The sequence below is a fragment of the Canis lupus genome, chromosome 14, assembly GCF_003254725.2.
Source record: "Canis lupus dingo isolate Sandy chromosome 14, ASM325472v2, whole genome shotgun sequence".
In the NCBI taxonomy this organism is placed as follows: domain Eukaryota; kingdom Metazoa; phylum Chordata; class Mammalia; order Carnivora; family Canidae; genus Canis; species Canis lupus.
This window is the reverse complement of record NC_064256.1, coordinates 16,533,840-16,548,046: the sequence shown is the minus strand read 5'-3', so window position 1 is coordinate 16,548,046 and position 14,207 is coordinate 16,533,840. Positions and strand designations below refer to the sequence as shown.

The 14,207-nt window shown below is 36.0% G+C and overlaps 1 protein-coding gene across 8 annotated transcripts in view; it reads right to left on the bottom strand.

Annotated features, from left to right (window-relative positions):
* CDK14 (cyclin dependent kinase 14) overlaps positions 1-14,207 on the bottom strand; it is a 722,297-nt gene that overhangs the window by 227,349 nt on the left and 480,741 nt on the right. For all 8 annotated transcript variants that reach the window (XM_035698550.2, XM_035698549.2, XM_049093543.1 and 5 more), the window contains one exon: positions 5,974-6,094. In XM_035698550.2, coding sequence (XP_035554443.1) covers positions 5,974-6,094 — 121 coding nt within the window. The remainder of the gene's footprint in view (positions 1-5,973; positions 6,095-14,207) is intronic.

Below are 14,207 nucleotides of genomic sequence, written 5' to 3'. Positions count from 1 at the left end.
AGGCCAAAATTTCTCTCTCTCTAGATACAGACAGTATGTTAATCTCCCTAAAATCAAATTGAACACCTTCCATTTCTTTGATATATTCTGTAGCACCCTATATACTTCAATATAAATGACATATATTTGGGTTAGCTGATTAATATATTAAAAGCTGATAAGAAAACTATTCTCTGCATTTGTGGAGTTTTAGATTTCCTAAAGAATCTCACATTCAACCATCTCTTGCAATTCTCACAAACCAATGAGGCAGCTGGATATACCAAGGGCTTTCTTAATATTGTGAAACTTAGTCATTATAATTGGTTACTCAAAAATCAGTTTTTGGGTAGCCTTTTACTTTGTCAATTTAAAAAAATAGGGAAGTTTTAATGTATTTTAAAACATTTAGTAGTGAAGACTACATATAATGCTTCATTATATATTTTTTATTCAGTTAAATTATCACTAATAAATGAATGAACATACCCATTAAAAATACACATCCACTGGTTTTCTCACAAACACTGATGAACAAACAGGAGATGTAAAAATGATAACCAAGCTAAGCTTTTGATAGAAAAATAGAACTGGTTCCTTTGTACTCCAAGGCCACTGCTAAATCCAACATTTTGTCAGCCACTCTATAATGCCATAATAATCTAATATTCAAGAATTGTACTTCCAGAGATAATTCATTATTAAGCAAGGTAATAGAAGTTTTCTGCTAGGACTCTTGAGTTTGTAGCCAGCAATCCTTAGGTCTGAATTATGCATTCAAATGCATTAAGGCTCTTCTGACTACTAGTATTTAACAAATTATTGCTCTAGTGCTTTATGAGAAAGAGGGCCACAGTAAAATCTCTACTTTACACATATTGCCTAGCAGAATAACTATTAACTCTCAAAAGTAGCCTTGTATGGATGATATGTTACATGGTCTTCCTAACTTTAAGGGACTTCGGCAGTAGAAATGGGCTCAGAAGCTATAGTTCCCCATGAGCTCAGCTTTCAACCACCTAGATGCTCATTTGACTATGCCCTGTTCTTTTGTTATGTTCTATTGCATCGTCAGTGGCTACATCAACAAGTCACTTGAATCATTGAATCATGTATTAATTGAGCAGCTCCCAAGATTCTTAAAGAGTTGTTCCTTTTGACAATGACTAATTTGAATCCTCTTATAGTCTTGTAAAATGATTAATAGGAAAATGTGTAGATACTGTTGACAGACAGATGACTTTATGTAGCTCCTGAACTCAAATTCTCATTCTTACTACCATTCTTTTTAAAATTTATTTTTATTTTTTAAAAGAGTTATTTATTTATTTGAGACAGACAGAGAGAGAGAGAAAGAGAGAGAGAGAGAGGTGGAAATGGGCAGAGGGAGAGGGAGAGTCTTCAGCAGACTCCCCACTGAGTGTGGAGCCTGATGTGTGGCTTGATCTCAGAACCCTGAGATTACAACCCTGGGATCACAACCTGAGCCGGAAACCTAACTTACTACACCACCCAGGGGCACTACTAGCATTCTTTTTAAAATGGATTCATTCATTTTAGCAGAAGTGGTAAATGAGTAATGGTTAAGAGTTGGGAAAATACAGGCCAGCATAGATAATGGCCTCATGAAAATGTATTATAAATCCAGTGATTTACAGCATAAGTTTATTTCAAAGAAATTCCTCCTTGAATAAAACTACATGATACAGAACATTGACATGAAAGGAGAAAGGCAGTCCATAAACCAACTGAGTGACAGTGAAAGCCACCTCCGTCATTCGAAGAATGTAAAGTACACAAAATGATTCAGAGCCTAACCTAAATTATAAAAAAAGGAATTTTACTGTATTTGTGTTTTAGAATCACTTTACTAGTAAAATAAAAACCAAGTTCTTAGAAATCATCTTAAGAGATTACATAAAATGTTGTGAAAAGAAAGAGCTTTGTGGTTGAATTAGCCCTAAGTTTGCAGGTCTCTATTAATTAAATGAACTTTACTATCTTATTTAGTCTCTGTGTTTTGTTTTCTTCCACTGTATCATGGTGCAATAAGGATAGTAACTAAAATGAATAACACAAAAAAATGCATAAGAGAAACTTAGAATACAGTTTGTGTCCAATAAGATATCTATTATTGTTACTATTATGATTACTATTTCCTAAGACCCAATTGCTATTATTACTATCACTCAGTTATCCAAGACAGGACTTTATATATAACAAATTTACATTCAGGATGGGGGCTCTAGTAGAATTCATTTATAATTCTCCCTCTTAAAATAGTGACAAACAAACCTGAGTCCTAGAAAATCTTATTTCATTACATAAATTTCCTTGGTGCAAGAGTAGTCATTAAGGATGAAGACAGAACTCCATATATTGCCAATATATATGGTGATTAGTCTTATTTAATAAAAAGCAATGCTAAGTGGCCTTATAATACTCAATAAATAGGCAATTTCTCTTCTGATATATGCAAAATCAATCTAGAAGCAGACATTTTTCTATATATCAAGACTGGTATGGAAATTTTTTTCTAACCACCCAGCTGCTACAATGTTAAATAAATTAATTTTAATCTTAAATCAGAGATGTAATAGAGAAAGGGATGATTTAATATGCAATCTCATTATATTTGACAGGCTTATTTATAAACGATTTGGCCCACATTTTGACAAGCATAGTTAATATGTTAATTAGCTTTTAAAAAGATGATGAAAGGAAGAGACTGGTGTGCTCTGATTTTTCACACATTGTGTTGGGGGGCACTGTCACTGATTCCACAAGGTAGTGCCACTACGCACTGTGGCCCCCAGAAGCACCGTGATGTTGATGAGATACTATTATTTGTTAGCTACATTAGTCGCCATATGTTAAAAATTAATCCCTTAGGATAATCCCAAGTGACTTTCCACTTTAAAAACAAATGTCACTCTAAACACATTTATGAGCTTCTATAAAGAAACCTAAAGCTTATTCAGAGCAACTGACCTCGATGGCTAGAGCAGAACTCCCTGACAGGAGGAACTACACAGATAAGCTACTTTTCACATTTGCACTTCTTATAATGTGGTTCTCAGGCCTTCATAAGCCTTTTGGTTTAGAAGCTTAAAGATGATTTCCTATGCCTTGACTTTCATAGAGTTATAAAATCCAAGAATTAAGAGAAGTTATACACGAGACAATGTCCAATTTCATTCCTCTGCTTACATCCTCCTTCTGAGAAGGAGACAAAGGCATGAAAATCTAGGTTTCCTTAGGAGTTCTCGAACTGCACATATATTTACACATTGCCACAGTGCTGGAGGCCGAGACTAGTAAATCATAATACAGTGAGCTCTAATTTTCCATTGCTTGCTGCCAATGTTAATGCATATGTGTCTTCATTAATATTTTTATTGCCTGTGGCTATTTAAACAGAAAACTGGGAAATGTAACACTGTGGAGGGATCGTTAGTTTTTAGTTACTACCTACTGGCCCAGGATGGTAAATGAACTGTAAAAATAGCCTGAACCCACCTACCACCTGCCTCCCCGCTATTGTCCATGCATTCATATTTGTATTTTTCTTTGGTGCAGCTGAGCCATGACTCAATTACAGTCCCATTTCTAGTTCTGTGAATACTCAGCATCGATGTCACTGATTATGCAAAAATCAGTGCCCTGTGAACTTCTCTCTAACTGTAAAAATACATACATTTTATGTGACTTATAGGATTATAACAAAATGGCTTTTAGAAAATGGCTTGGAATGAAATCAGAGTCAAAATGACAGGCATAGCATAGACATAACTTAGATTTTAGGGCTTGAAAATGGAAAGCCAATAAGCACGGGAACTGCTCAAAGACAACACATTTACTATTTGGTTTTGGCAATGAATAATCTTGGCATACAGACAAAAGGGCATTTAGGGTTTTCTGTTTTGTATCAGTTTTCCTCCCTTCCACTTAAATAACAGTCTTCTTATGCTTCATCATGTCTCTGTTTAAAGCAAATTGGCAGAAAGCACCCAAGCCTTCTTAAAGAGGATGAATACACACACACACACACACACACACACAAACATACATGAATGAGAGAAAAACAAGGGTGGGGGCACAGACTGCAAATCAAATACCATATATCTGAAACAGACATATCAGCAAGTCATAATCCATGTGGTTCTTTTTACTTTAAAGAGCACTTGTAAAGGATTGGAAAAAATTAGCCACTAGTGCATAAAAACAGCTTTTTCCGATTATGAGTGTAGAGTCTTAATCGAACTGCCAAGCACTAAGAGAAAACTGGCTCCAAGCCACAAATATTCCCAAACTATGTCCTATTAGCGGCATCCTTAGCTGCCCTCTCTGAAAGACAATCTAGAATTTTCATACTCAAAAAAAGAGAAGAAAACACTCCATAACTCAAGAATATTATTAACGATTATTTGTATAGCCAACTCTCAACTTAAGGCAGAAGGAGGAAGGGAATGAGAAACTGATATCCTGGTAATTGACTCTTATTTCCAATTTCTTCCTCCATGATGATTAATAATCAAAATACCTCTTTTGCCCAAGCCCTGCCTAGTCTTGGGAGAAAAAATTTAATTGTGTAAACAACTGTGCAAAAAAAAAAAAAAGGCCAAAAAGTCTGATGAAAAAATGAATTAGCTCAGCTTCTTAATAATAGATGGTCATCTTTATTCTCAGTGTTTTGAAATAATGCTATTATAATGGTATTAGATTTATTATGAGGCATTACAAAATTTATGACAATAGATTTTAGGCTTTTGATGACCTAGATTCTTTTATAGCTCTACTGAAAGCTACAGATCTACATCCCATAAAAATAAATATATCCATGTGTACATAAAATGTTGCATATATTTTCAGTGGCTTCACAGATCCTGAAATCCTATTATTCTGGGGTTGGGAGGGTGTTGCTGGAACCTAAATTGAGAAAATCTACACTGCTGCCCTACATCACAAGGAACTTGATTGTTTTCTCACTATAAAATGTTTGGATCAAAAACATCAGGAAAGAAGCCAGGCCTCATTACAGCCTAATTTACTAAAAGCCAAGATTACTGAGGGAAGAACAGTGAAGTAAGTACATGGCAGGAAGATAAATAACACATGCTGAAGTTTTATTGAGGTCATAAACATTGCAAGAACTTGTAACTAAATTTTGTATTATGGGGGCATAATCATTCATGGAAGATGATTCCTAGGATAAAATAGAACAAGTGCAATGTGAATTGTTTTACTCTAAACACAACTGGGAGTCTAGAAAAGGGATTTTTCTGTTAATAGAGGACATTTTCAAGTCTCTAGGAAGCCTTCCCTGAGTACTAAAAACAAGACTATTCCCTTATTTGATTTAGATCACATTGTATTGTGAACTCATTATACTTCAATAGTAATCATGCATTAAATCCTGTCAGTCTTTGGGCCTCCTAAACAGGTTTTTAAGTTTTGCTAAACTGTCATGTGAAACTGAGACTCTCCTCAAATTCAACTTATTGTGATATTTTTAAAAAGTAATTGTCTTATTTCATTTTGGATAATTTGTACCGAGCTCTCAAGAGTGTACTACACCAACTTTAGTGATTAAAAGTCACACAAAAATTTTCAGACCACTTAATCTGAGCCTTCTTATTGAACTGAAGCATGTTTCCTACTATTTCCCACTCCTACTGCTATTGGGAGATCCATACCTCCTCGTTATAAAATAGAACCACAAATTAAGACCCTCAGGGAGAAAAATCACTGTACTGACAGAAAAATAGCTCTGTCTCTGTCCATCAAAAACATTACCAGACACCATCTGCAAGGAAGCCTCTGATTAGGGAATATTCCCCATCATGTTTTTTTAAAAACCCAGCAATACTGCCACACATCAGCAAACACTCCTGCACCATTAATCTTCATTCAAACTGTTAGAATATTTGTCTAGGCATGACTCAGACCAAGCATTACAGATAGATTAGCTAGAGTAAATCTTCCATTTCTCACCACATGTCAAGGCAGGTGGAATATTCTGTTGAGCCCAGGAGGACATCTGGAGGTCTATACCACAAGGTAACCACTTCATTGGAGTATGTGTGGCTAGGGACGGATTTTGCTCTTGCAAGACCTGTGGACCACAGGAAACATAAAGAAGTTTAATAGGCATTAATAGAATAAGGGAATTTAAATTTGCTCACAGTTTTAAAGGGTCAAAGATAACATTGTAATACAGGATCATAAATACAATGTCAAGGTTGCTAGAAAGGCTGGGGAAAGTATACTGTAGTCTACCTGTTTCAAATAATGCTAATAGCCAGTAATCACTCAGATTTCCTAATCAAGGATCATAAATCTGATAAAACCCTAGGAGAGTCAACAAATGATTCATAAACTATTAGACATTACACAGAAGCTTAGAAATCTCCTGGACTTTCCAAATAATGTTTTATGGAACCCTAGTTCTGAGAGTTATAAGTGCTATGAGAAAAGATTTCAAGGTCAAATCATCTTGGGAAAAGATGGTTTAAAAAATTAAAACAGGTCTTCACACTGTAAGACTTCTCAGTTCCCTTAATTTTTTTTTATGTGTGTTGTGAATCTAAGAGAATATGACGCTTTCCTCAAAGGGTTGTTCCAAAACTTCTTTTTCTTTCAGTGTTCTGTCAAACACGCACTAGGAAATGTTTATTCATTTGAAAACCACCTAAATAACAATTATAAAGGAACAATTAAATCTGAAATGTAAAGATGATGAGATATCATATGTTTTGTAACAATTTTAAAAATCGAGGAAATGATCACAATAATATGTTGAGTGATGGATTATGTGCAGCTTAACCTCTTAACCATAAATACTTCAGCATAAAAAAAAGAATGGCAGAACATATTTGAATATCTTTAGTGGCTGGCTGTGGAAAGTGGGATTATCCAGTTTTTTATTTCTGTTTTTGTTTTCAGAGAGGGAGATGGGGGGAGGGGCAGAGAGAGAGAGGGAGAGAGAATCTTAAGCAGCCTCCATGCCCAGCAGGAGCCTGAAACAGGCTCAATCCTGAGATCATGACCTTAGCCAGAATCAAGTCTCAGACACCTACCCACCGAGCCACTCAGGCAACGCTTCAGTTCTTTATTTCATTTTATTTTTTACTTAATGCATTTTTCTCAGCTTTCTTCCAAGTTTTCTACAGTCAATACATAATTCCTTTTAAAATCACAAAATCTATAGATGTTCTTTTTTTTTAAGATTTTATTTATTTATTCATGAGAGACACAGAGAGAGACAGGAGACAGAGAGAGGCAGAGACACAGGCAGAGGGAGAAGCAGGCTCTGTGCAGGGAGCCTGACATGGGACTCAATCCCAGGTCTTCAGGATCACGCCCTGGGCTGAAGGTGGCGCTTCACCAGGGCTGCCCCTAGATGTTCTTTTTTAAAAGAAGAAGAAAATAATGTGATTGCTTTCTGAGTATGTTCATTAATGACAAGTGAAAAAGTATTATTAATTATTGTGTGGCTCAAAATGTATGTAATATTTTTATACTAAATGTACCATATCATATTCATTTTAACGTTCTTATTATTTACATTCCTATGTAGTACTTAGGAACATGATTTTTCTCCTGTTTATTAAATACTTGATATGCCCTTCACTGTATCATATGAAAATGTTAAAATTAATAGAACAGCTGATGAGACAAATAATTTCTAATTAATTCAACTATGATTACAGTAACTCAATTTTTTCCAATGCAATTTTTATAATAGCACAATGGTGTATTATAAATTGGTTAATGTTGATAAGTATTCCATACTAAAATCTACTACAGACTATACACAAACATACACACATATATATGGTCCCCAACTTGTCTACACATGAAGGGAATGACTACTTTTAATAATAGATTTCCATGATAACCTCTATTTTTCTCTGCAAAGTTTTATCCTACCTCAATACAGGTAAAACTGAACAACAGACAGGACAATCAGTATGGTAAAGTGTTTCCAGAACTTAATAATCCCATCAAAAGATTTAGTTCCTTAAATGAGCATGTTTCTATAGGGAGACCAAAGAGCTAAGTACAAGTCCTTGAAATAGATTCTGACTTGTCCCATATGCTCTTGTCAAGTGAAATGGGATGCCAAAAAACAGTCAGGCTGGATTCCCTTGGTTTTCCTGAGGCCCCGTTGACAAAAAGCGAGGCTAGAGGCATAGGAGCATAAAAAAAGTCTGAGATTTTCTTTGACAGCTTAGAAGACCAGACTAGTTATAGAAAACTATGGCATTTCCAGTTTTAAAGAGAGAACAAGACCTCAAAATAACATAGAAAAAGTATAGCTCTAAATAATTATGTGATTTTAGGTCAATTATGTCCACTCTGACATAAGTTTGCAAAACTGGCTATATATGCCTGAAAAATATAAAAAGAGAAAGGTCTTTGTTTCCATTACTCTCCTCCTTCCCTAAGGTTTAGGTCAAGGACTGTTCAAACACCACTCACATGAGTCATATAACATCCCAAATAAAGACTGAAAAGGAGTTGGTGATGTGTAACTTTTCAAGGTGCTCAGGCAGTTTCTTAAAATGGTTTGCATGTTAATGTGTCATATTGAAGAATGTTACTGTATTTTTAAGATACACTCTTCTGCATTGCTTGAGAAAAACTCTTCTATCATTTCACTTTAATACGTCAATTAGGATATTTTCTTGTGGAATGTGTTCCTGTATACTGATAAACAAAAGGCTCTCATCTTAAAAATATGTCTGTTCAGTTAAAAAGATAAATAGATCCCAAAATTCTTCAGGGAGGAAGCCAATTATTAAAACAATGAATTGAAAAAAGAGTATACCTTGAAGTAGGAATAGATAACTACATTTTTAATAAATACTTTTGGTAAAGACATTGCCATGTATTTACAGTCATGCATCAAAACATGCTTACTCATGCAGAATTTATTAAACTGCCTCCTCCAGCTGAAGGAAAACTGTAGGACAGGATTAATTAGCACAGCATGTGTGAAAGCTTTCTTTCTCTGTTCCTTGTCAGTTGCTATGGTTACACTACAGGAAGAGAGCTACACTACCTTTTAAAAAGGATGAAGTTCATGGGTTATTATCAAAACTTCTTATATTAATGTTTAGTTTGAACTGAAAGTCAAAAAGCAAAGTTAAATACTAAATTGATGAATACAGGTTATTTGAACACTACCACTCTGGCTGAGTGTGTGCATATGAAAGGGTGCATGTTCCTACGGGCATCTAAAATGGCTTACATAACAATTCAGAGTACCCCACGTTAACATGTTACTATTTCTAATTAATGAAAAACCCTAGAGGAGAGTAAAACATCCTTTTGTTCAAGCCCTCTTGCCAATTATTCATTCTTACTCAATGAAAGAATTCCTTTACATATCTCTATGAGATATCTATCCAACATCTGCTGCCACCCTGAGCCTGGTTCTACTCTCTGGCAGGAACACAGAATAAATCATGTGACAGTGCTTCCAATATTTGCCCTAAACAGACCAGTTGTTCAGCATCAACCAATGGACACTCTTCAGGCCTTACCAAATAGCTTTCAAAGCTGCAATGGACACTCCTGGCTACTCCCTTTCTTTTAAATTTATTCCTTTGACTTCTCAGACATAGAAGAGTTAACAGGAGTCACTCGGTCCCCTGGGATCATACCCCATCTGCCTCTTAACTGCTGTTTTGTCTACGGCTATATAGTCAAACCAGTGGTTTCTTATCTCAAATGTGTGTACCTAACTTTGGCTAATGCCATGTTTTGATATCATCCATAGGTAATTGCTCACAAGATTTTATCTCTGGCTCAGATTTGTCCATGGGTTTCAGATCTGGAGCTATCCAATTCCTCTCTTGGCAGAGGTATAAAGATGTCCTAGAGCACTCAACATGACTCCAACCACAAGTCCCTACAGCCATCTGCACTGTTAGTATAGGAATTATGCCTTGAGACCAGGAGTACATGTATTTATTCCACTAGTAAACTGTTTCAGGTTCCAAAAACAGTAGAAGTTCTTTTAGCTGTACATAGACATAGTTTAGATTTTATATTCCCTGCATATCTAATTGTTCTTTCAAATTTCAACACATCTCTTGTACACATGGTAAAACTGGCTAGGGACTGAGTAACCCCTAATTCTAGGAAGAAAATTGCTAAACCTAGACTAGGCATTCAAGGATGGTAATTCCCATGTCTCTGCTCAATTCTTTGACCACGGAATTGAGAAATAACTGGCAACAATGACTTGTTTCTTTCTAATTAAGTGGAATAACGGCAAAAGCTAGATGAACTTGCAAAAATCAATGGAAATATGTTATAAAGGAATAGTTTCCATCATTTCCCAGTGGAGGTGCCACTATCTTGTGCTTTCAGTAGTTTTGTTTTAAATTAGAGCAACTCCCACACTTCTCTCTCAACATACCTCATTCCTCAAACTAAACAATCAGAAAATGAGAGTCAAGCTCATAATCACAAAATCAATATTTCTAGGAGAGCAGCTCTTTCCTTCACAACTTGATTCCAAACAGACATGAAATAGTTGGGTAATATTTTACCATCTGGCAGTTAGGCTGGAAAGGGAAAGACTGCTATTCCATGCACCAGTCCATAGAGTAAGGGCAGAGGAAAACTTTTATATATATATATATATATATATATATATATATATATATATATATATATATTTCCTTCCATTCCACAGTCCTGGGAACTGGTCTGAAATTTCTTTTTTCATATGAATTTTTAATGAAGTCCTGTTCCTCCTAGAGGATTTATATTAATATCTTATGCTGTGCTAAAGCAGTTTGAAAATACCACTGCTCCTAGCATGTATCAATAAACAACCATCACACAAAACAAAATAAAAATAATTTTCTTCTGGTGTTCTGCAGAGTTCTGGCTATAACCTCTTCCCTCTGCACTTGACGTTTTCCTGGGTGACATTCACTCCCATGGCTTCAGTGATCCCAAATAGATATTTCTAGCATCAATCTTCCCCCCAAAACTTTCGATTTCTATTTTTAAAAAGTCCACTTAGATCTTACATGGGTGTCACAAACATTTTTCCTCACCCCCAATTCCCCAACCAATGTTATCTCCTTCAGTGTTCTAGAACTTACCACTAAACATCACCATCCATCTATTCCCCAAAGCCAAAGGGCTTTTATCATTGTAGACTCCTTCCATTTACAAAATTACAAAATTGGACAGATTTTACTTTATAATTTCCCTCTTTACTTCTTCCTTCCTAGGTCTCCCTCATCTCTTGTTGGATTGTTACACTAACCTCAAGTCTGTTGATGGCAAAAAGTTATGAATTTCAAAATACATTCTAGAAAACAAATTACCTACATGTTGAAATTAATTTAATTGGATATTAAAATTTAGGTGGGATGCTCTTTACCATGAAAAATAATAAAAGACTTCAATGTCCAATCTTTCTCTATAAACACTATGAAAGCTGGACATCTTCCAATCCCCTTGCCCATTTTGCCATCATAGGAGCAGGAAATGTGAGTATTTGAGAGTACTTTATACGCTTAATATCACATGGTATTGGTTAAAGTGGAAAAAAAGTTTTGGGATTACAATTATAAAATCCTTTCCTTTCCTTTGATGAAACATCTTTGTTTTCCTTTCTGTCCAGATTTCTATTTGAACAGAAGCTAGTCATTGCAGGATTCCAAAATCCTTTAAGAATGTTTTGATTGGCAATTGTCAGAGTCTTTCAACTGAATAGTAGTACTCTTTGAAAATAAATTCTAATAAGATGAAATTAAGTGCAGAAGACATCTAAACATGTTAAGGCAATATTTTATTCTACTCTGATTTTACTTAGTTATCTTTGAATTTTTAAAGTTACTAAATTATGCCTATTATCTATCCTAAAGGGCACAGACTTTTTTTCTTTCATCTTAAATAACAGAAACGATCATAACATTTTAATACAGACATTCTAAAAAGAAAGAAAATAACACCCTTTCGACCTTGGCCACAGCAACTTCTTGCAAGATACATCTATGAAGGCAAGGGAAACAAAAGCAAAAATGAACTATTGGGACTTAATCAAGATAAGAATTTCTGCACAACAAAAGAAACAGTCAACAAAACTAAAAGACAACCTACAGAATGGGAGAAGAGATTTGCAAATGACATATCAGATAAAGGGCTAGTATCCAAGATCTATAAAGAACTTATTAGGGCAGCCCAGGTGGCTCAGCAGTTTAGGGTGGCTCAGCAGTTTAGCACCGCCTTTTTAGTCCAGGGTGTAATCCTGGAGACCTGGGATCCAGTACCACGTCAGACTCCCTGTGTGGAGCCTGCTTCTCCCTCTGCCTGTGTCTCTGCCTCTCTCTCTATCTCTCATGAATGAATAAATAAAATCTTAAAAAAAAAGAACTTATTAAACCCAACAGCAAAGAAACAAACAATCCAATCATGAAATGGGCAAAAGACATGAACAGAAATTTCACCAAAGAAGACATACACATGGCCAACAAGCACATGAGAAAATGCTCCGCATCACTGGCCATCAGGGAAATACAAATCAAAACCACAATGAAATACCACCTCACACCAGTGAGAATGGTGCAAATTAACAAGACATGCTAATTTCCACAACAAATGTTGGAGAGGATGTGGAGAAAGGGGAACCCTCTTGCCCTGTTGGTGGGAATGTGAACTGGTACAGCCACTCTGGAAAACTATGTGGAGGTTCCTCAAAGAGTTAAAAATAGAACTGCCCTACAACCCAGCAATTGCACTGCTGGGGATTTACCCCAAAGATACAGATGTAGTGAAACACTGAGACACCTGCACCCCAATGTTCACAGCAGCGATGTCTACAGTAGCCAAACTGTGGAAGGAGCCTCAGTATCCATCGAAAGATGAATGGATAAAGAAGATGTGGAAGAAGGAAGAAGAAGGAAGAAGAAGAAGAAGGAAGAAGGAAGAAGGAAGAAGGAAGAAGGAAGAAGAAGAAGAAGAAGAAGAAGAAGAAGAAGAAGAAGAAGAGGAGGAGGAGGAGGAGGAGGTCTATGTATACAATGGAATATTACTCAGCCATTAGAAATGATGAATACTCACCATTTGCTTCGACGTGGATGGAACTGGAAGGTATGCTGAGTGAAGTAAGTCAATCAAAGAAGGACAATCATTATATGGTTTCACTCATACGGGGAATATAAAAAATAGTGAAAGGGAGTATAGGGGAAAGGAGAGAAAATGAGTGGGAAAAATCAGAGGGTAACAAAACATGAGAGACTCCTAACTCTAGAAAACGAACAAGGGGTAGTAGAAGGGGAGGTGGGCAGGGGGATGGGGTGACTGGGTGACGGGCACTGAGGGGGGCACTTGACAGGATGAGCGCTGGGCGTTATACTATATGTTGGCAAATCAAACTCCAATAAAAAAATACATAAAAAATAATTTGGGGATGTACCTGCCCCATATATACTATAAAAAAAATAAAAAATAAAAGGAAAGAAAATATTCAGGGGTGCCTGAGTGGTTCAGTCAGTTAAGCATCTGCCTTTGGCTCAGGTCATGAACTCAGGGTCCTGGGATGGAGCCCTACACTGGGCTCCCTGCTCAGCAGGGAGTCTGCTTCCCCCTCTCCCTCTGCTCCTAACCCCTGCTCATGTTCTCGATCTCCCTCAAATAGATAAATAGATATATCTTTTTTAAAAAAGAAAATGCTAAAATACTTAAATTTCATATATTGGAAAATTTTATTTTCCATTTTGTATAGAAGTTAAAAACAATATACTTCTCTGGAAATACTGCTTTAAATGAAACTAACAGATGTGATGATGGTAAGACCAATCAGTCAGAAGCCTTTGGTTGAGCACCATATGAGCAATATGCTGTTTGTTGTCAGAGCATTAGCCTGAATATTGGAAGACCTGTGATGTGAAAAAACTAAATACCTGAGAGTGGTTCTGACACTAACTAGTTAGTTGTGTCTCCTTGATAAAGTCATGGAAATAAGCTCACTATGTGAAATGAAGGTGCTAATATCAGATTCCTCAAGCACATGTCTTTGTAAATAAATTTTGCTGGAATACAGTAATACCCATTCATTCACACATTGTCTACTGCTGTTTTTGTGCTCAACAGCAGGGCTGAATAGTTGGCAGAGACTGGGGCCAACAGTTTACATTTAGTATCTGCCCTTTAAGAAAAAGTTTGCTGACTCATGGGTCAGACTAAGGAAATTT